General features: G+C 43.7%; 2 protein-coding genes and 1 pseudogene across 4 annotated transcripts; 2 read left to right on the top strand and 1 right to left on the bottom strand.

The window, feature by feature from the left end:
- The first annotated feature begins 12 nt into the window (after nucleotides 1–12).
- Nucleotides 13–12,481, top strand: LOC310786507 (AN1-type zinc finger protein 5). 2 transcript variants are annotated; one of them, XM_083647726.1, is made up of 6 exons: nucleotides 13–143; nucleotides 1,344–1,544; nucleotides 1,927–2,020; nucleotides 6,074–6,201; nucleotides 6,534–6,641; nucleotides 8,649–12,481. In XM_083647726.1, the coding sequence occupies exons 2-6, from the start codon at nucleotides 1,385–1,387 to the stop codon at nucleotides 8,795–8,797; spliced, it is 639 nt and encodes a 212-aa protein (XP_083503852.1). In that variant the 5' UTR covers nucleotides 13–143; nucleotides 1,344–1,384; the 3' UTR covers nucleotides 8,798–12,481. The 2 variants fall into 2 exon arrangements, with proteins under 2 accessions (XP_083503852.1, XP_083503851.1); XM_083647725.1 differs by having other exon boundaries at nucleotides 1,909–2,020.
- A 3,466-nt stretch (nucleotides 12,482–15,947) lies between these two features.
- LOC310787120 (transmembrane emp24 domain-containing protein 7 pseudogene) lies at nucleotides 15,948–16,589 on the bottom strand (annotated as a pseudogene). The gene has a single exon. The product of its transcript is annotated as a transmembrane emp24 domain-containing protein 7 pseudogene (transcript).
- A 1,495-nt stretch (nucleotides 16,590–18,084) lies between these two features.
- LOC310786064 (cilia- and flagella-associated protein 337-like) lies at nucleotides 18,085–20,808 on the top strand (the record flags this gene model as incomplete). The annotated part of the gene is made up of 1 exon (XM_083647247.1): nucleotides 18,085–20,808. The coding sequence occupies one exon, from the start codon at nucleotides 18,085–18,087 to the stop codon at nucleotides 20,806–20,808; it is 2,724 nt and encodes a 907-aa protein (XP_083503373.1).
- Nucleotides 20,809–23,191: the final 2,383 nt, after the last annotated feature.

Raw genomic sequence — 23,191 nt, 5'->3', positions numbered from 1 at the left:
TGCTGAGGATGACGTCATGGTCGTTGTTTCGAATGTCGGGAGCTAGCGCTGGTTAGGAGGCCGCGCGCATTGTCGGGGCACACATAACTTATCCAAATCTGAAGACCAAGGTCGACGACAGTCCTCGGTTCTTTGGATTCCAGGTACTTCCTTTATCTCAGATAACTATGAAAGAAATCCAGATTGTATAATCAATTTTAAACCAGTCAGGACACTGTCGGGATGCGCACTGTTTTTTGGCTAGCTGATTATGTTAGCTGCCCAGCTAGCTAACACTAGCCAGCTAATACTAGCGTTTATTCGCTCCTAAAAAACAAAAAGTATGTTTACGATGTGTAGCTAAGTAGGACAGTTTCCCGTTTATTTTGTTGTTTTCAGCTGTGATGGAATGCTAACGTCGCATAGCTAGTCTTGTCCATATAATTTTCGCGTCGGTTTTTAGTGTCAGTCACAACAAAATGTTCAGCTAGCCTATTTGCTAACGTCGTTACAGTGTTTGCTTTGAGCCAAGCAAGCATAGGACGCCAATTGTTTTCTACTGCGGACAAACTCAAACTGGCTGACTGTCAGCTGTAACTTGTTTAGCCAGCTTGTCGGCTAGCTAACGTTAGCCAGTTTATCGGTTGTCATGAGTTATCGTGTAACGCTACTTGTGCAGACATTTGTTAGCCTTTTTTCTTTGTTGTGAACTTTGATGGTCCCGATCAAAAACATCTTGCTCCGCATCGCAAAAAAGCACCACACAACTGGCTAACGTGTTCCAAAAAATTTAACTTGGCTTAACGTTACTGTTGATTGGTAAATCGCAGTGAATGTTTCTTTGTATCGGGTAGTAGAAACTCTTTTGTTTCCATTGCCATGCACTGCTTTCTATGTAGTTTTTGTCAGTTCCATGTCCATGATTACCTGCCCAAAGGTCCTGATGCAAACCATCATAATTGTTGCATTCAAATGGAAATTCAATTGTTAAGTAATAATCTTTCTTTCATCTTTGATCACTCATGCCTTTTTGTTTTTTACATTGCGCTGGGGACAGCATTTGGATTTGGACTGTATTCTCAGTAGCACAGTCCTGCTTCTATAGCAGGTTGGTGGTGGGGTGAACTGATATTTGATCTTCATTAGATAAGAATAAAAAGCAGGTTGAAGTTTGGCCAGAACCCATAACACTGCATATTCACAGCATTTGGGAATCTTACTTTATTCTCCAATCAAACTCTCATGCTCCAATGCCAGTCTCCAAGCTCTTTTAGCTAGTTTAAAAAAATGAAATGAAATGATAACCATCTAATTAAATAGGCACTACTAATAATTTTGACTAACTTTTCCAACCCCATTTTCAGGGATATCCTCTCCCTTCCCCTTACCCCCTTTGTCAGAGAGCATGGCTCAGGAGACCAATCAGACGCAGGTGCCAATGCTTTGCACTATGGGATGCGGTTTCTATGGTAACCCCCGCACCAACGGCATGTGCTCGGTCTGCTACAAGGAACACCTGCAGAGGCAACAGGGAGGGGGGCGATCAAGCCCCCCAGGAGAGAAAGGTAGGAAGATGGGAGAGAGGTGACCTATGAATATTGTGTATGGGTCTGTTAGGAGGAAAGAAATGCAGTACCTTGGAAGAGGGGACACCCAGAAATGTAATAGGCACGATGTGTACTTGAATCTACTAAACAGGGTTGGAGAAAAGAGGTAGCAGCACCTACATGTACTGTGACATTAGAAAGCAAGACATCTCCATCATTAGTTCACAATGACTCAAAACACATCTAATGACGGCAGACAACCACAGACAATGAATGGCATTTGATAAGATACTTAAATGTTGTAGGTCTACAACATTAGACCAATAGCTCAGCCTCTGTGTTTTTCAGGCTGTCAAACTGTGTTGTGTCCCATCTCACACAGCTGCTACATCGCCAGCAGGGTCTCCAGGAGCAGTTGGTGTGTCTGTGGAGAGCACGTCCTCGGAACCCAGTACAGAGGGGGTGGGAACCCCACCTGAGGAAAGGACGCCCAGGTATGTTGACTGACAGATGGGGAATTGTCTCAGCCCATTGGCCCAGTTTTGTTCCAGACACATACTGGAAACTGTCCATCTAAATATTCCAGTAGTATTGCATGGCTTGTTGCACTTCAGTGTGGTTTGAATTTAGTACTTTAAATTAATCTTGTAGCATGATTTTTGTCACATAATGCATATTCTCTTACTAATCTATTATTAACAACATATTTTAGAGAGTCACTATGAATTATACTCGCTTTTTAGGATTCTATGACATCAATCACTCCTTGTCTACACCGGGCTACACCTGTCGCATCAATATCATGTCTGCAACTGGTGTGGGAGCTCCATTTGTGTCCACACTGGTTCTGTTTTAGTTGCATTTTATTTTTTTATTTTTATTTATTCGTTTATTTGTCAGGGACAATGCAAGAATCATTGTAACAAGTTACAAGAACATGAAACATATGCGATGCATATAGGATATCTAGCCAAGGCTAATTTGCAATCCCTGTCCCTGGGTAGGCTTTTCTAATAAAAAACATAATCTAAACAAAGTGCAAACATAAAAATTGTGACACAAATTTAGCTGTTTTCAAAAGTATAAAATCAAGCACAAATACAAAATACACAAGCAGAAAGTGAAATTAATATCTCATATGGGTTAGTATGCCTATCATCACATAATTTGCATAGCCTCTCATTCGTGAATGTTGTCTTACTTAGGGAATTGATTTCTGTGATTTTCCCCGCCCTTTTAGAAAATCATTGCAAACGAAAAGCTACCTCAGGAATGTAATTAGAAGCTAAAATAGGTGTAAAAATATAAACGGGCATGTTTAGTTGGTGGTTCATTACTACATCTAATTGAAAACGAAATGGAAAATGGAAAATAATCAGTTTTTCAGAAAGTGGCCATGGCGAGATGGGATCCTTCTCAGCAGCTGTCCTCATGTAGAATACATCATGTAATATCAGATCAGCAGGGGTTTCTTTAGCATAGCATATTTGAAATGACAATCATTTTTTCTCAAATGCAGTTCGCAGTATGCTTAAAATGCTAGATTAGTAAATCAGGAAAGAAAGTACCGTACTGTCCTAGAGAGAACAACAAGATGCTCGTAGGGAACAAACATGTGTGCAGTTGTGTATTCTCTTGCTGAAAATGTCACAATCTTGTGGTATGCCTGTGTTTCACCTCAAATTCCACCTGGTCTGACAATACTGTCTCATTGTTTCTACTCCCAGGACTATTCAAAAAGTTATATAACAAAATGTTGCGGTGACAAAAAAGTGTAGCCAACAGTGACTAAAAAAATGAGGAAAAGGGAAAACTGCATCAATTTGACACATCTATGCTGTTTGGCCTTCAGAACAAATTTTGTATGTTGTACTACATACTGCTGCTATTGTGTGCACTACACTTTATCTACTGTATATCTATCTATCTATCTATCTATCTATCTATCTATCTATCTATCTATCTATCTATCTATCTATCTTATGCAAATGTTTACAAAAACAAGGAGGGGCTGTTATCTAAATGGTGTTTATTTTTTACAAAGTTTCGTTTTTTGATTACCTGTGGACATTTATCTAGGTGATTTTTTTTTTTTTTTTTAAGTGGTGGAGCTGCTTCTATAACTGAATGTGTTTGTGTCAGTTATGACTGTGTCAGTTATGACACGGAATGTCCGTCTGCCACTTATAGAATTAACCGCTTTTAGAAGTGATGTGTGTCCGTCCTTCCGTCATTTTAGTAAACAAACACAATCCATCAACTGAGCATGCAAAGGCCCCCGACTGATGATGTCATACGCACTGATGATGATGTCATGCCACACAATCATCGGCTTTAGCTCAGGAGGTAGAGCGGGTCGGCCAATGACGCAAGGGTTGGCGGTTCGATCCCCGCTCCCTCCCAGCTGCTGTCGCTGTGTCCTTGGACAAGACACTTAACCCTCCTTGCTCCCGATGGTGTGTAGGCACCCTGCGTGGCAGCCTGCCGCCATCGGTGTATGAATGGGTGAATGTAGACTATCTACTGATTGTAAAGCGCTTTGGATAAAAGCGCTATATAAATGCAGGCCATTTACCATTTACCATTCATATAGTGTCATAAGTGATTTATGATGGACACTAATAGGCTGATGATATCTGCACCGCTTACTTCTCACCTGGGTGTGATTTTCTTTTACATTTTTTATAAGTGCACCGCAGACACAGTGCAGATCTACTTAAGCAAACAGGGACAATACAGACAATAACATTAGTGTTAAATATTCAGCAATTTTGTCTCATTTGTTGTTATTATTAAATCGTTTTATTTTAACAGATACACACACACAAACATCAGCATTATTGGCGGCCATCAGCCGCCTGGCTCTCTAAATATCGGCATCAGTCCAGTGGAAAAGCCCATATGGGTCGACCCCTCGTCATTTGCCTTCAAAATAAAAGTAAAATTTGTCACTTATGGTACTACCGAGCTATGGTACTGATTGTGTAGCCTTTACAAACGTGCCATAGTTATGGATTAACATGTATTTGTCAAGAAGATAGTAGACATCCTTCTAGGTTACGTGGTATGTTTTGTGATTGAGTTTAGCAATTCTTACAGATTCTTCCTTTATTGTTTAGTTTCATTTTTACTCAAAAACCATTGTAGTGTATGTTCATCAATGTTAGTTTTATTTTTAAAGACCTAAATCCCTTATTTTAATCTGTTTGGCTTGACACAGTACCAGCAAGGTTGCTGATCCTTCACAGTATGCATGTTGTTACAGTATCACTACATTTTTAGAAGTGTTCCCACATTTTGCTGCATTTCACACTTTGTTTTGAAGACTGGCTTGAGGGCATGTTGTCCTCAAAGCTGCTGCTGCCTGCATCAGCCATTTTCAAAATGCAAATGAAAAGTGAGAGAGGAACTAGGCTTGAATGCCTAATGATGAATCAACAATCGGAAATTGTAATTGTTTTGGTTTTTAGAAAAACCCAATCACCTCAGCCCTAGTTCATTCATTTGGATTTATTTTGTAAACTTTGTAAACTCATATTGTTTATATTTGTTCTTATCGTAATAAAATAAGTAATTCTTCTAATAAGAGCACCTTGTTGGATTTTACTCATCCCTCAAAAAGACGCACTCCCTTTTCTGCCTTTCTAATTCATCTAATAATTTGAAGTTAATGTATTTTCTTTGTGCCATTTGAAGAGAGTGTAATGAGTGAGAAACTAAACAGAAGATGAGGCTATTTTGAGGTGTTTTTTTCCTTCTAAATCATGTTGCTGCTCTTTTTTTATAAGTTGTGCCCTCGTTTGCTGGAAAGGAAACCAATCAAAATAGGATGACAACAGCCTGGAAAAAATATAAAGTCAGCCTGCTCAGCTATTGAATTTAATCTTGAATCACTAAATGTATAATAGGAGACCAATGTCTACATTTCAGCGTTTCCTTGACAACACAGATCACCCTCTTACAATACTGTTGTTTGAGTAATTGAGTTCTTTCTACCAACATGTCTACAGAGAGTTTCAAATAGTCCATTTGGTCCGGTCCCATTGTGGAATGATAGAATGGATCTGTGCTTCACCTTTCTGTTTATGTACGTGCTGTCTGGTTTCTGTATGCCATGCTTGTGTTTGCTACTGTGTTTTACATTGCTTGTGATGTTCAGTGATAAGGAAAATTTAAGAGAGGGATTATACCGAATAGGCCTGCTGCTGCTGCTGCTACTACTTATTTTTGAGTCATATTGTATGAATTGTGATCTGATCTGTGCATTTTATAGGTACATTACATTATATCATTTAGTTAACTGTCATCTTGGATGGCTACATGACCATCCAGGTTGTCAGTGAAGTTACAAAGGGCACACACACTACATTAGTTACACTAACATTAAAACAGTCTGAATCTGTCACATATTTCATACTAAAGTAAAGAGGGAGTGGTGCTCTTTGAAATGAAAGAAAGTTATAAATTCTTAGATTCTTTTTTGTTCTTGATGGAATCGAATCTTTATGGTTTATCTGACGTTTTACTTGATGTCGTCGTGTTGTCAGTCCCAGCTCTCCCAGCCCAGTAACTCAGCAGATGACGGCCATGAGCATCTCCCAGGACTCAACGGCAGTGGACTCTGATCGAGCCGAGGCTGAGGAGGACGAGGAGGAGGGCACTTCCAAAAACACAGGTAAGTGCCACAGAAGACAGTCTAACACCAAGAGAAAACACCTCCACTGAATCTCCTGAACCATCTCTGTCATACACATGGCTCAAAACCTCCCTCTTGAGACTGGCTCAGAGCAGTTAGATCTCCACCTCACCTTCGTTGGACCAATAAACCCAAACCTTTTTCATTTGACACATTTTTGTTTTTTGTCTTCGGACAGTAATTTTCACATGTTTATGTTCAACACGTGGTTGTCCTGAGTATTACTATTGTTATAAAAAGGATTTTCATTGCAGCAAGTAATGGATCAGTATTCTGAGCTGATCCTGGCTGTTTGTGTTTTCTTGCCCCAGGGCCAGTAGGGGAAACAGCACAGGCTTCATCTGATGGTGACCAAACCCCTGATAAAAACAAGAAGAAGAACCGCTGCTTCTCCTGCCGAAAGAAAGTGGGCCTCACTGGTAAGGATCGAGAATAATTTCAGGACACACACACACACACACACACACACACACACACACACACACACACACACACACACACTCTGAGCTCTTGTGAGCTACTGGTATGGTTCAACCTGCTTTGCTGGAATTTAAGTTATTTTCAACAAATGATGACATACGACATGCGTTGGTACAGCACGCACACATGTACGTTTTCATAGAACATAAACCGGTGTACAAGTAGGAAAAGTTGACAGGAGGGGGGGCCTTTAAGCATTTAGAAAATCAGAAGAGTATTTGTTTATACTGGAGCTTACTGTTTTGCATCATTACCATTTGGTGCAAACCATTCAAATGTTGGGCGAGTGTTTAAAAAACAAACAAACAAACACAGACCCTGTTACATGCCACAGTGCCAGGTGCCCACCGGGCAGCCATGGTACAGCCACGGACTAGTCAATGCCGCCCTCTAGAGGCCACCAGTAACAGTCCCAAAGTATCCGTCCAAGTATCGGTTCTATTGTCTGATATAATATTTTTATATATTATATTATAGTATATTTTTTACCCGTTAAACAACTTTTTTGCGGGTTACCGATCTGGTGCAGGACTTTTAAGATTTTGAACAGCCTGCCAGTGCCTGAGGCCTGAATCTGTATCATCTATCATCAAATCTCTACTAAAAACCTTTTCTAGAAAAGCCTTTTGATGATTGTTACATTTCTTGTAGGTGTATTGCTCTCTCTTGTCAATTTCTGGCTCTGCTTTTATTCTGTTTTGTTTTAGGTTTTCTTCCTTGTCTTTGTGGAGTACTTTATTTTGTTTTGAAAAATGCTGTATAAAATGTATTATTATTATTATTATTATTATTATTATTATTATTATTATTATTATTATTATTATTATTATTATTATTATTATTATTATCATCATTTAAACTAATAGGTTAGATATAGGCCTTGTACCATTTTTACCTTCAATCAACAGTGGTCTTGAACAAAATGCTTTTTTTTCAATGAAAAAGACAGTGCATTAGTTGTTCTACCTCCTTTCAGAACTGTTTTTTGGGTATATGACGTCATCTCCCCTTTACAGTCCCTTCCCCGCCGGTAGAGTCTCTTGCTGCTGAAACTCCCAAGCAGTCAAAATCGGAGATACGCACGTATTTACTAGTGTCACAGAAACATTTCAAAGCCACCTACCAAAGCAGAAGGGTTCATTGCTTCTCGACAGCGGGGTTTAAAACCTCGATGCTGCTAATAAGTGCCTCTTTTTATCCGAATTCTGTGCCGCCGTGCTTTCTCTATTGTGTTCTTCCGTGTGCTTCAGACCAGAGGGGCGCTGTGGAGCGCTATGATGGCTGGGCACAACAGCACAACACTGAAGGATTGGTATATTCAAATTATTTATTAGCTGCATCGAGCTTTCAAACCCCGCCGCAGAGACGCAATGAACCCTTCTGCTTTGGTAGGTGACTTTGAAATGTTTCTGTGACACTTGTAAATACGTGCGTATCTCTGATTTCCACTGCTTGGGAGTTTTAGCAGCAAGAGAGTCTACCAGCAGGGAGAGGGACTGTGGAGGGGAGATGACGTCATACTTCCCGACAAACACTTCTGAAAGGGGCTATAGTTATTCATGCTTCAGTATGCAGACTGTTGTTACCACACCTACATGTATCACTACAGTGCATCTTCATTCCCAATCCATGGCTTGTGGTGGTCCTCCGCCACCTATCACTCTGATGCAGAGAGCAACATACTGCAGGCTAGTGGTGCATTTCACGGTCCAAGGCATTTCACAGTGGACTGCTGGCTTGAACTGGCCTGCTTCAGAACATGCTCTCCCAGATCCCTCTTCTTCAGCACAACACTCACACATGCTCTTGTCAGTTCTATTTTTATTTGTTCTTGCTCTTATTTCAGTCTGTTTGATAAACAGTTTCCTGTACACTGACTAATATTAAGTATGTAATTATGTTTGTAACACACTTATAGACTGACCAAGTACTTCTCTTTCCTGAAGGTTTTGACTGTCGCTGTGGTAACCTGTTCTGCGCCATTCACCGCTACTCTGACAAACACGACTGTCCCTATGATTACCGGGGTGCAGCTGCTGCCCGCATACGCAAGGAGAACCCCATCGTGGTGGCTGAAAAAATCCAGAAGTTATGAGGACCGAGTGCTTAGAAGTCTCTCTGACGCGGTGTGAATTTGGAACAATGGCGACTTGGATGAAAACACCTGATATAATGGCTTCATTTGTTCATGGTAGTCTAAGATGGGTGGGGCGGTGTGGTTGCAGCCCCTGTCCAGACGCTCCCTTCACTAGCATCTCCCTCTCTCTCCACCAGGGGCTGTTTGAGACTGAACGTGTGTGTGCGTGTATGGACATTTGCTTGAGAGTCGGGGAGAGAGCAGTAGGGGCATGTTTGGCATTAGTGTTGCTGTGGGGAGGGAAGACATTTGATTTGACCCCTTTTTGTTATTTCTCAACTTGGGGGATCGCGTGGGTTTATTTTTATACAATCCCTGTGAGGTAGTTGAGTGAGGCGGGGCTAAGCTGTTCATGGGCGTGTCACGGCTCGGATAAGGACAGAGAGAGGTCAATTTAGAAGTCTACTAAGCTACAGACCCTGGCTGAGAGTTGTCATCTATCAACAAGACCTTTTTAGGTCTTGAGAATATCAATTATTCTCCCAGACTAAAAATGATGTCAACTTTTTGTCAAATTGGCCTATTTTTTTTATTTTTTATTTTTATTTTTTTCTCCTCGCTTCCTCTTACCCTTACTCTACGGTTCACCACACATTGAACTCCCAAGTCTCTGCATTTTCCAGAAATGTTTCTCTTTGATATATTGACTTATCATACTGATGTTGGGTGCATGAACAGTTATTGGAGGGGGAGGGTATGGGGAAATTGAGAGCCTTGACTTAACTGAGTGATTGAATTATGTTTTTTTCCCTTGTTTTAATGAGCGTATGACATCAGAAGATCTATATTAATATATTGTAGTTAGCTTGAATTGTGTGATTGCATTCTATTTATTTTTTTATCGTTTGGTTGGTCTGTGCTGGAGGATTGGCAGCATGTGTCGGCAAATCATGACGATTTGCATTTAACCTTTTCGATTATATTTAAGTAATTCCATCTTGATTATAATAACCGTTTGAAGAAAAAATACACAAGCTCTGACATGATGACATAGAGTCCAGTTAAGCCGTTATGATAACGATTGTGCAGTAAAACAAAATCTCCGTTATTTTGGATTTGGAAACAAAGCACAACATATGTGTGTCGACTGCAGAGCACAAAATAACGTGCCACACCTACTCGGTTTTGTTCAGCATCTGGGTCATTTTGTAGTTTATAGTTGATCTGTGTATAGCAGGCTTTGCTGAAGAAATCACCTGCTTGCTTTGATTGATGGGACATTCTGTTTTCGAATGACACGATGTGGTGTTTTCTCCTTGAACGCCCTTTTCTTTTGTGTGGAGTCACGCCGAGTGATGCTCCATGTTTCTCGAACCACCAGCAGACCCACTTGACACATGCTGAATGAAAACTGAACGGGGTCGCGGTTACTCTCCACAGTGACACACCTCTCGCTCCCCCGCCCAAGGGATACATTGTCGCAATACTACAGTTGCGCGCTGTGCTTTTGCAATGTGCTCCGATTCAGAAGAGTCCTCGCTATGAAGGTTGCTTCTAGCTAGCTACTTCTAGGAAGATCACATTTACACGCACGTGTGTTCAGTCAGACATCAGTTATTTCTTTTGTAACTGACTGCACAGTTCGAAGTGATGCAAGAATGTTAAAAAAAAAGACACTGCGGTAGCACAATGCATGCATGGCTGGGACCTCGACTGAGATTCAAGTTAACAGGACTCTACTGTTGTTGTTTTTTCCAAATGTAAATACCATATGGCTCCTATTCATATAGTATAATCTTAATGTAGATTTTTGCCAGGTTATAAAAGGTGGGGGGATTAAGGTGCAGAATAGTACTGTGTATGAAAGTGCTTTTTGTAATTACCCACACATAAAAGAACGTGCCACAAACGGCACTAAATTGTTTTCCAGCCCCGTCTTTCACAAGTTATTCATGATTCATACAATATAGGGTGGATTGTCAATGCATAAAAGTTGTACTGACTTGCTAACCGCCACAAATAACATGCAGGATTGCTATAAGCTGCTCTTGACTGACCATTCAGCATCTCTATATTCTTCAACGCGTCTACCCATGTTATGTCCAAATTATTCATGGTAAACTGGCCCAGCCTTGAGTATCTCCTCGTCGGATTTTCAACAAGTCCTTCTAAGCTTTAGTTTATTAGCCTTGCTGACTTGCACAGGATTCCAGTCCATGCGATAATGCTCTCATTGAAGACTGTTCAGTCAAAGCGTAGTGATGTTATTGAAAGTTGTAAGTTCTATATGAAATGTGCATGGAGGTGTGAGCCTTCATTTGCGTTATCAGACGCTTCCCTGTAACTTTTCCTTGATCTCTAGTAGGTATTTGGGGAGAAGGTTGCAAGGAATGGGCAGCGTATGCAGATATCACATTTGCCCATCCTGAAATTTGTCTCTAGCTCCTGCGATGGGAGAATTTGTCTTTATCACAGTCCCTGTTGTATTGGGCAGCTCTAAGTGGCTAGTGTCTTGTCATTGGCTGGGATGAGTCAGTCATATAAAGCTTCAAAGCGCTGGAAATACCATGAGCCTTGTTGATTGTCATTTGATTGACTCAGCTCTAGTGGATAATTGACATTGGAAATGAGTTGATGGAGTTTGTTGTGTCAATAGGAGAAGAATCATTGTATTTAGGGGTACTTGTGATTGGACACGCTCTCTCCACTTAATTCAATAAGGTGTGTCTTATGCTTTTAGGATGGCTAGTTAAGACGTATAAAGTTCAGCCTTGCCCACTGGTTTGATTGTTATTCCAAAAAGTTGTCCCTTACAAAGTCCTGCTGGCTTTCCTTCACAGATCTAAAGCAAAATAACGGAACTCTTCCCAACTTCTTACATGATGTACATGCCAGGGCAGCATTTTGAGATGAGTTGAGTGCTTTCTTTTTGAATGGGACACAATCCTAATGGGTCAGCCTTGTCCTTTTTAGAGGGTAGAAAAAGGCCCATTTTGGGATGATTGTTCAGATCTGTGTGAGCCTTGCGGTTATTATCATGGTTTACACTTGCCGTTTTTCTATTGACTGCTCATATCCCAATTCTTTTGAAAATGTGAGCGGTTTGAATGTAAGCCACCACAGTTCATCTTCATACAGTTGAGTGTACTGTCATTTATGGAGCTATACAGTACCTAACTCTGATGTTGACGTGTTTTTGGACAGAGGATGGGAGCCTGATCTGAGACTGCTCATCACTGCAGTTTTGAGTGTTTTTGGTGAAGGACTTGGCACCAGCAAAACAGGCAACCATACCTAAATATTCTAGTTGTGACAAATACTTATTGCTTCTTTTAATTCAGTTTGGAGTTGTAATGTCTTGAATCCTGTCTTTAGCACAACTTTACATAATCATTGTCTTCAGCAAGCAAGGCTTTTCATCGATAGTAATAATGATCATAAACCAGCTAATGATGATGAATTTCGTTACGATCCTGTATCCCAGCAGAACTGAGCATCCATGAAAGGCAATGAAGATGACTTGATTCATTCTTTGGGAAACAAAACAAAGTCTATAATGTTCAAAAAAACAGTTTGGTTCTGCAGAAAGTCCTTTGGCACTCCAGTCCCCCAGAAACACCACCAGATATCTTTTTATTTTGTTTTTCTTTAAAAATTTAGGATTGTATGATGTGTAAGAGTAAGTATAAAACAATAAAATCACAAAGTTTATTTTAAATTACTATTGTCTTTTGTATTTTTGTTCTGCCAATATTTTTGATTCTGCAGGATGAACATTGCAAGGATGAAGGTGGGGGCATTATTGGGATTGGCCCATAGTGGTGGGAGGTTGGGTGCTCCCTCGAAAGCACAAGTACGAGGAGGAAGCCACTAGCAGAGTAGAGTACAAAGAGGAGGTAGGAGATTCCTCCAAGCAAGTAGTAGAAGACAAGTTGTATGCCTATAATAAAGTGCAGTGACCGGAAGATCTCTTTGTCTTGTGTCCCGACCAACACGGGGCAAACGCCAGCTACATAACGAATCAACCTATACAGTCCTTTACAGTCCACTGGCTGGCACAGGACCGTGAGGGCCACTTTGCACTGAGCTGAACACTATCCTGATTCCTGTCATTCACATGCCACACTTTTGTCCTTGTGAGAGTCTTGATTATTCAGGAGCCTACATCCTACCTGGAAAATATAACATGGGTTTTCTTCATTGAAGCTGCTTGTAGAAAAGCACTGGCATTAATGTGTAAAGGCACAAGCTTAATCCTATGCATGTTAAATCCATGTAAGACAGTGGAGGGATACGCATTTCAGATGATCCTGTAAATAATTAATTGTCAAACTTATGGAACATTCAGTCAAAAAGAAAGGGTTGGGCCCTAAGGGATAATTTTGTCCCAGGCCCGGGCAAGATACACGGTGGCCCTGTGTAGAGGCTCTGGATTATGGGCCCCTGGGCCGGGTAGGCCCGTTTGGTAATGCATCCCTGATGCTTGCTGCATCTCCATGCTGTTCAACAAATCAAAGCAAGGAGTATTGAATAGTATGGGGTGTGGGTATAAAAGTATGGGTATTTAAATGGGTAGTTTGCACACATTGTACTTTAAAGTTTAAACAATGGTGTCTTGTTGTACACCTTATAGGCCTACCCATGTTGTTTGCCACATCAGTGTTTCATTTTCCCCAAACAAGCTACAATAATTAGTCCTTAATAATTGGTCAACACTGAAGAAGGCCTATGCACCGAGACTCGTTTGTTGCTGTGCTGCTGCCCTACCCAGACTACAGGTATTAAACCCTTGAAACCCTTGACCCATTTCTCGGGCTATCTTTATTGGCACTTGCAATTTCTGGGGAATAGGTGGTTCCTGAGCCACGAGCACCTCAATACAGGAAATGTCTTCCCTCTGCTGTGTGTGTGCAGTGTTTCCCCTAGAAAATCTTTCAGGCCTGGAGGGATTTCGAAACGTACCCCCGACCGCAACGGTGGGGGCCGTCACTGGCGACGCTAAACTTTTAGCTAACCTGTTTGCATCTATGTTAGCAATGGCATCCCAAGTATCATCATACTATTATGGGATGCGATGCGAACAGTTGTATTATGGGATGTGCGTTTCCCAGGCAACGACACACGTTGACGCGTTTTGGAACAGCGCTGCACGCTGGCATAATGCTCGTAAATGCAAAATGCTTATTGTTTTGAATGATTTGGCACCTTCTATTACTGTCAACACCAGTATTGTTGTATTGTAATAATATGCCATAAAGGTTTATTGAAATTCTGGGGAGAGCAGTGCAATTTCTTTTCTGGCCTGGCCCGCCAGGCCTGTAGAATGGTAGGGGAAACACGTGTGTGTGTGTGTGTGTGTGTGTGTGTGTGTGTGTGTGTGTGTGTGTGTGTGTGTGTGTGTGTGTGTGTGTGTGTGTGTGTGTGTGTGTGTGTGTGTGTGTGTGTGTGTGTGTGTGTGTGTGTGTGTGTGTGTGTGTGTGTGTGTGTGTGTGTGTGTGTGTGTGTGTGACACCTGCGTTGTCCTGGACGTTATTGTAAACAACTAGCTATGCTGCGCGGCCTCGCTCGCACAGCTGGCCCTGCAGCTCGCATACGCAGCTCGGACGCTGCTCGGCCTCATCCTGGCTACTCCTTGATGGCATACTTCAGGGATGCTGGATCACGTGTCCTGGAGCTGGCAACACACAGCTGTCCATGGCTGAAGACGGGGGTCTGAAGCCAAATCCACTTCTTTTTTGTGACATCACTGATCACTGATGATGTCACAATGGGATTTATATGACATCACTGATGATGTCACACATTGGGATTTATATGACATCACTGATGATGTCACAGTGGGATTTATGACATCACAATGGGACAATCAGAATGCGTGTTGGTGGGTAATTGTTGTACGTCTTTTGTTCCGCCAGTGGACCTAGTCTCAGCGCCGCGTTACCAGGCAACCCGCCTCCACTTGAAAGCGTCGGAGCGGCAAGCTGGAAAAGAGGTGCGAATGGGCCTGACATCCTGACTGCGCGCGTCCTAAACAACATACGTCACCACAGCGCGACCCACTGGGATTTAACAAGCAGGACTGTGTGCAAGCAGCATCAGTCTTCAGCTAACTTGTCTCGTAGCTACCTAATAGCTCGCGAACAAGAACAAGAACATGTCTGGAAATTGGGGCGACAGCGAAGTCCGGCTGCTCCGGGACAAGAATAAATTATACTGTATATGAAATTAGATATTATTGTATAGACAGTTTACATTCTAAATCTAAATGCACTGAAAGACAGTTGTGATTTCTAAACCATGGAGGGCCAATACAAACTGAGCATGGCCCCAGTTTGGCCCCCAGGCCCCAAATTGGGCAGCCTGGGTGTAGAAGTAAGCCAGCATCGTTGTGGATGTAGAGTGTACATTACGCATCTATTGCAGACAGACAGCCATCATGCATATTGTGACATGAATGGGTGAGAGAGGTCACTTAACATATGAACAATTATCTGATAATTGTCTCTCCCCCATCTCTCCATAGACCACCAACTATTTTGTAGAGGAGAGGGTGTGCTGCATAAAGCTTCTAAGAATAGGAGTGCTGACTGAGTATGACTTGTCAAACCTTATGAACTGAATGATTTTATACAATCTCAGATAAGCACTGCTATTCTGACCAGCTTTATGCGTACACGCCCAGATCTTTTCATGAACTAGACCCAAACCAGAAAGAAAACCCACAATGCAGACACAGTCAGAGAAACAATTTAAGGGTGTTTACTGAAGCAAAGGCAGACGTTACAGGTGCACGGAAGCCAAAATGTGCAGAGGGCTTGAAGCAGGAACAGAGCAGCATGGACCAGGCGATAAGAGGCTTGGCTGTGGACAGGTGGCTTGGGAGGAGGCCGTCAGTCAGGTATAGCACAACAGGAGCCAGGAGTTGAGCTAGCAGAGATTTGGTTTGTCAACGGCAAGATAACTTGGCTCAGATAATAGTACTCCTAGAGTCAACGCAATACTAGAGTAGACTTAGAGCTCTGGACTGACCAACAGGCTGAGAGGCAGTGATCTCTAACAGCAGTTTAATGATCTGATGCTGGATGCTGCTACCTCCACCACCCGATCCTGGATAAGCGGTTGAAGACTCTCGACTCGGCCTCAGTTTTAGGTGGTCTCAACCACAACACTACGATCCAACGCGTGTTGTAGTGGTTTTCTTGTCAGAGAAGAAGCTTCTGAGCAGCACTACCTGGCTGATGCTGACCACAAGGAGGATGACGGTCTGTCCGATGGACCAGTTCATCACGCGTGTGTTGAGGTCCTCTGCCCGGCTGCGTCCCTGGGCCTCGCGGAGGCGGAAGTGCGTCTGGTAGTCGGTGAATGACTTCAGAAACTCATGGATGGACACGCAGGTTGACTCCATCTGGGTGAGAGCTATGACTCTGTTCTCATTGCGGAAGAGTGGGGGATCCTCGCCGACATGGAAGTCAAAGTATACGGTCTTGTGCGTGAAGGTGGAGAACTCATTGCTGAAGCAGAACTTGTAGGTGCCGTCCTTGGCTGTCGTGAAGAAGAAGCTGTCATAGTGTTTCCTTGTCTCCTTGTAGAGGACAGTGCCGTCCGGATCCTCCAAATGACAGTCCACATCGTAATGGCCACCTCTCACAACCTGAAAGTCCACTGTACATTTGGTGCCAAAGGTGATGTCCTCATAGAAACATTGCTTGCCCTTGTCTGGCAGCTCAAAAGTGAGCTCGGACCCCAGTACACACCTACAGAGCAGCTGGGCCCAAAGCACCTGCATCAACACCCTAATGCATCCGTCCATCTTCAATAGGTTCAAAGTGAAACTGTAGCAGACCTCAAATCGCTAAAAACAGTGTCTATCATATAATTGCTCGAATGACATCACTGATGAAATCATCAGTGATGTCATAGAAATTGTGACATCATAAGTGATGTCATAGAAATTGTGACATCATCAGTGATGTCATAAATCCTTCCCTGCAGTGGTGGCGGAGTTCACCTTGTTAGCTGTCTTTAATAGCCAGCCGAGGTCTCTGTCTGTCCGGCGAGCCACTGCTGTAGTCCGGGAGTGCCCTGCTGTGATGTGCACTACGCTTCTCATTCATATACTGAACATACTATATACGTTACACTATATCAAAAATAATGGATACGCTGTCGCAACATCCATCTTCAGTGTGAGTCAATATGAAAGAGAGGAGTTTAAACAATGACCCCGGAAACATTCTATTCATGTGCTGATATACTACGGTTGTTTCAGAGTGAAACACTTCTCTGTAGTGACAACTGTGTGGGAGACGAGTATCATGTTTTGTTTGAATGTAAGAATGTAATTATTTTGAATTTCAGACAGTTATATTTACCCAGATATTATTTAACACGTCCATCTATGTTTAAACTGATTCTGCTACTACAATCAGACAGACAAAAAGTCATGTGTAAATTAGGTGCCTTTTTGAAGAATGTCCTGCCTTTGTTCAAATGACATGCTCTAGCCATGCCGTGTGCCATTGTATATTGTTTTTGTATGTTTTGTTTGTGCTCCATACCATGTGATCATGGTCAATGAGTCACATTAAATAAATAAATAAATGAAAATGAAACTGCAGTAGGCTACTGCACATAATGGCTTTTCATTGTTACTTTTAATGGCCCATCACTGTACAATGTAACATGACGATCACTTGGTTGGGAGCCAAGTACAATAAATAGAATATACCCTAAAGGTATTTTAAATTGTAATCCTTGCTAGTAATCCCAATTTTTACTGAATGTGACTGTAATCTTGATTATTATTATTTTTTTCAAACTGTAAGGGATTGCAGTTACCTTTTTTGGCATCCTGATTACAGTAGCCGGATTACATGTAATCAGTTACTTCCCAAGCCTGGTCCTCGGTGATGTCATCAGCGAGTGATGTCATTCAAGCATTTTGAGGGTTGTGAGTCACAGACGGAGCCAGCTGCTGCCTGGCAATAATAGGGTGGTGTTTGTGTGGGACGCCTCGCCGCGGATGCCGGCCTATTATATTAGTATAAGATAAGATAGGTTAATTGTAAATGGTCACTGTGAACTGTGAAGATCCTTGGTGCTGGCGTGGACAGTGAGATCACAAGTGTTGTCATAAAGCACTGATTATGTCATAGACCTTCTATGCTAATGAGGTTATGGACATTGTGGCATCATCAGTGAGGCATTGTGGCATTATCAGTGATGTCATGAATCCTTCTCGGCTGGGTTATATAAGTAGCGGGCAGTTAGCTTCAGAACGGTGGTGAACTAGTCATTTGAACAGTATGGCTGCTTTAAGAAAGAGAGCAACATGGGCTGTTTATGAAAAAGAGATTCCCTACAGCAGGAATTGGGATCCAGCCTGTGGAGTCAGCCCTGCAGAGAAACTTAGCCTGGAGCAGCTGCACCTCCTGAAAGACGCATTTAGTTGTCGCACCCCATCGGACAGGGCGACCCGTCCAAGAGCTGCTGGACCACAGAAAGGAGACAACAGACAGAATGGATGGAGTGGAAGGAAGAGAGAACATGGAATGGATTTTGAGAGGTTCCAGGAGGTTCTGATCTCTGTGATGGGGCCAGATACTGAGCCCGCATGGGTGGAGAGGTTCTTCACTGAGGTAGATATTGACTGTGTGGGCTGGGTGGACTGGCAGCAGCTGTGCTCGTACCTGTTTCTGGAGTACACACAAAGAGACCATGCCTCCAACCCCAGAGCCGCTCTACTGGACACCGAGCCGCAGATCAGACACTGCTCTTACAACAAGCTGGAGCCAACGGTGCGTGTGGTTGCTGTTCCCCATCCTCTCCCACTCCGCTATATTAGTGTCAGCAGAGGGGGGCAGCTCACTGTCTGGAACAGCAGCCTATACATCCACAAGTTCCTCGAGCTTGTAGGGGATCCTGGGGAGAAATGGGCTAACAAGAGGAGATTTACAGGCTGGACCACTGATGCGGTCTACATGGGAAACGTCCACATGGTTGCCATAGCAACCGACCGCAGGGCCATCCACTTTGTCAATGTGTGCACAACCAGTATCTTTGAGGATGTCCACCTGTTTGGGTTTCGCAATGTTCCTACTGCTCTTTGTTACTGGCACGATGTCAAGTCTCCAGATCAGCCCTCTCTGCTGCTGTGGGGAGACGACAGCGGAGGAGTCCACCTCATGCGCTTTCTGAACCCCTCTAAGGGTCTGTTTGTGAAGCCCTTCAGCAAAGACGAAGGCCCACAGAGGATCTATTTCTCTGGCTCTGACCTTGGTGAACACAGCCTCCTCGTCTCTTACCGTCACATCCCCAATATCCACCAAGAGCCAATCAATAGAGTGATGTATGAGCCCGACACAGACGTCCTCTTAACGTCATCAGAAAGCGAGACCACCTCTGTGGTCATCATTGATGTGTCGCTTAGGCAGGAGCCTTACATTTGGAAGATTGAACGGGGAGCCAGATGTTTCGACTACTGCAGGCCTCTGCAGCTGGTGGTGACAGGAGGCTACAACCACAGAGTCAAGCTGTGGTCAAGATTTGTGACCTCCAAGGCTGTAGCTACTCTGACAGGTCACTGCACCACTGTATTGGACATTGCTATCTATGAACCCTTTGGGCAGATATTCAGCTACTCCAGGGATGCTGAGCTGAGGTTGTGGGACATCTCCACCCATCGCTGTTTAAGGAGCATCCGCCTGCAGTTCCCCTGCCAGGAGCCGGGGCGCCTCCCAAAGGGACGCCTCGCAGAGCAGGGCAACTTCCCCCTCCTATTGTTGAGCCCTCTTCTTCCCGGACAGACACAGCCTCACCTGCTGGTGGGCTGCAAAGATTACCTGGCGCTGCTGAATCTGGCCGAATGCAAAGCAGAAAGTGAGAGCAGTACGGCCCTCTCTTGCGCTCTGTACAATCCCACTCTGAGGCAGGTGGTGATAGGACACGTTGACTCCTCTCTGTCACTGTGGGACGTGGAGACAGGGAAGAGGAGGCTTACTGTCAAGCATGCTCACGGAGAAGAAGTGCTCACCTGCATGACATTAGACTCCTCACACAGAAGGATGATCACCGGCGCTTGCAACGGCACCGTCAAGGTGTGGGACATACTCAACGGCCTCAACCTATACAAGTTGGAGCCCGTCACCCCCTCTAAAGTGACGGGGGTCGTCTGTCTTGCGGACAACCAGGTCCTGGCTGTGGGGTGGAGCCGGCGTATAGCTCACTATGACATCCCAGGTGCCAAGGATGTGTATGTGGGGGCGGACATGTCATGGAAGTCCGGTGGTGTCCACACCTCAGACATCCTGGTGGTGTGTCAGTGTCCGGCCCTGGGGGTTGTTGCCACTGCAAGCCACGATGGAAAAGTAATCATCTGGAAGCTAGAGACACAAAAGCCACAGCTCCACCTACAGAGAGACACACAGCCAGGCGTGGCGCTCCCTGTGGACAGCCTGCTGTTCTTGCAGCACAGAGCTGGGACCAGGAAGCTGAGGAACCGAGCTGTCCTGGTCTCATCTCAGGCTGGCTGCCTCTGCTTCTGGAGCATCACTGGGGACACACACACTTTTGGCCAGTTCTATGCCCCAGACCAGCCGAGTGAACGTGTGCTGGACCTGAGCTCAGACCAGTCTAATAACTCCATCCTGGTCTCAGGGGATACAACAGGCTGGCTTCAGATCTGGGATCTCACAGACTATGCAATGGAGAGCACACTGGAGACAGTGTGTGAGCGGCCTCCTCTCCTGTGGTGCTGGAACGCCCATAAGGCGGCGCTGGTGAGTGTGGAGACACTAGTCTTGGTTGACAGACGCTTCCTGCTCACTGCCTCAGTTGACGGCTCTGCTGCACTGTGGACGGAGGCCGGGGATCGAGTCGGTTGCTTTGGACAGTGCAAGTGGTGCATCACTGACCCGTCTACTTACCAGGGAGAGAAACAGAGCAACTTGACAGAAGACACGGAGACGGAGACAGAGGGGGAGGAGGAGGAGGATGAGGAGGAGGAGTGGACCGATGCTGAGAAATGTTAATCTGAAGCTTCCGCACCACCACAAAGCTAGACAGTCTACCAGCACACTGGAGAGTGACCATGAGCCTCAGCAACCCACAAGTTTGTGTTAGGACTTCTGCAGTAAGGTGGCTTTGTGTCACAAGACAGAGAGAAGACCTATCCCTTTAAAGCCACTCTGGTATATGAAACTAGAAGACCCAGGGAATCGATTGGTACCATCTCATGCTAGCTTGTCAGGAAGGTGGCTAAATAATGCTCCAAAGTTAGGCTAAATTATGGTGAGGGAAAACACATTTTCAAAGGGTCCTCTTTTTCACAGCCCAATTAATGTTGGCAGGTGTGTGTGTGTGTGTGTGTGTGTGTGTGTGTGTGTGTGTGTGTGTGTGTGTGTGTGTGTGTGTTAAAACCACGACCATTAGTCCAATGTTGGGTCCCCTCAGTCATGAAAACATTAAAAACCCTTGGAGTGTTGTATTTGCTTCAAAGAAGAGGTAAAGAAAGGGAGTGAACAGCATATCGTCCTTTTATCCTTCATGATGTCATGTATCTACATGAAACATAATAGGGCAGCAGGCTGTGACCCACACAAACGGGGCGGCGACCCACACGAACACAATTAACATCCATTGGGTGGCGGCGGATGATGTCATACCCACTGATGATGTCATGCCCCACAATCGTCGAGTGGTGGCCAGATCAATGATGTCATTGTCAACATCGTCGAGTGGTGGCCAATGGTGACTGATGATGTCATACCCACTTATTCTGTCATGCCCCGCAATCATTGAGTGGTGGCCAGATGCCAATCACCGATGACATCATCACCGATGATGACATCACAATTGCTCGAGTGACATCACAATTGCTCTTCTTCTTCTAATGGCTTTCCGGCAGACTGAATGGCTTGTGGCACATTGCTGCTTCTCACAGTTGGGGAATATTCTTCTTCTCACTCAATTGTCTGAGTTTGCGCAAACACATTGCTCAGTATTTTATCTATCTCTGTTAAAGATACGTCCACCTCATCCAGGAACCTCTTAGCAGCGTCAAGCACAATCTCAATCCTCTCCGTCTTCCCACTCAAACCAGCAGCACAGTTTATAACCACGGCAATGAAGGCCACGATTTGCTTCTTGTCCATGTAGATCACGTGATGTTACTCTGACGATTTCCTTCCTTTTTCTTCTCCGGATCCTTATGTATTTCCACCCTTTCTTCCTTTCTTTCCCATCTCCACCTCTTAGCAGCCTCAGCATATGATAGATAACCCCTGTTCTTCTCTGATCTTGTTCACTTCCCTTTCCTTCTTTCTTTGTGGACACTGAGCAGACCCCACCTATCACGATTCCCCTCACAGGGTAGGCACTTGGCTTGCTCTTTCTTTACACACACACACACACACACACACACACACACACACACACACACACACACACACACACACACACACACACACACACACACACACACACACACACAGTCAGTCAGTCTTCCCACATCTACATGTTTTGCTTTTAGTACACACAGCAGCCACATGCCCATACTCCTGACAGCAGAAGCACCTGAGAAGTGGTTCCCAACCTTTTTTGTCTTATGTACCCCTTGAACTGTTTTGCCATGCCCAGTACCCCCTCACTCATGTGTGTTGATAATTCTTCTTAATTCATTCTATTAAGCTCATATTAAACTTTTAGTAGGCCTCTAGCTGATTAGTAAATGGAAATCATTTGAATGACTCCCCTTTAATACAATGTTGACAGTTTTCAATTGGAAAAAAGTCGTCAGTTTCACAAAGATGGGCCTATGAAATTATTTGGAATATATATTTTTTTTTAATAATTTTGGAAATAACTTGCAATCCTCAATCTTTCCAAGTACCCCCTGCAAGCTGCTCAAGTAGCCTACCCTTACGGGTACATGTGCCCCTGGTTGGGAATCATTGCTCTATAACACACATAGCCAAGGAACAGTTTTGAGAGCAATTTAGAATCCTCTTTCATCCCTTCCCGAAATCTCTTCATTCTCACCGCACACACGGTAAGAACGAAAGGAGTGACTCCTTTCTTTCTGGCTTCTGTTGGTAACACTTTATAATAAGTGTAGCCTACTAATTAAGGGTTAATTAAGGGTAATTAATGCTTAATAAGCATTAATTAACAGGGTTAGCAAACCTTAAGCATTACTTAACCCTTAATTAACGTTAACTAATGTTTACTAAGGGTGCATTAATTAAGGGTTGGTTAATGCTTAATAAGCATTAATTAACCACCTTAATAAACAGGTCTAGTAATGCTTAATGCCCTCACACCAACTTTCTTTACCATAAACTTTCCCAACTCATGCAGATTACTGAAAACTCCAGCCACCTTTGATACCACTCTCATTCCTACAAGATAAACTTC

The sequence above is a fragment of the Poromitra crassiceps genome (assembly GCF_964638095.1).
Source record: "Poromitra crassiceps genome assembly, chromosome: 12".
Taxonomy (NCBI): domain Eukaryota; kingdom Metazoa; phylum Chordata; class Actinopteri; order Beryciformes; family Melamphaidae; genus Poromitra; species Poromitra crassiceps.
This window is presented reverse-complemented; position numbering and strand designations above follow the sequence as displayed.

What these genes read in the sequence shown, in the direction of transcription:
- LOC310786507 (XM_083647725.1), top strand. Translation starts at nt 1,385, where the DNA reads ATGGCTCAGGAGACCAATCAGACGCAGGTGCCAATGCTTTGCACTATG. An exon ending in AAGCCCCCCAGGAGAGAAAG is followed by an intron (nt 1,545 to 1,908) that starts GTAGGAAGATGG and finishes CATCTCACACAG; the next exon opens with CTGCTACATCGCCAGCAGGG. An exon ending in AAAGAAAGTGGGCCTCACTG is followed by an intron (nt 6,642 to 8,648) that starts GTAAGGATCGAG and finishes TCTTTCCTGAAG; the next exon opens with GTTTTGACTGTCGCTGTGGT.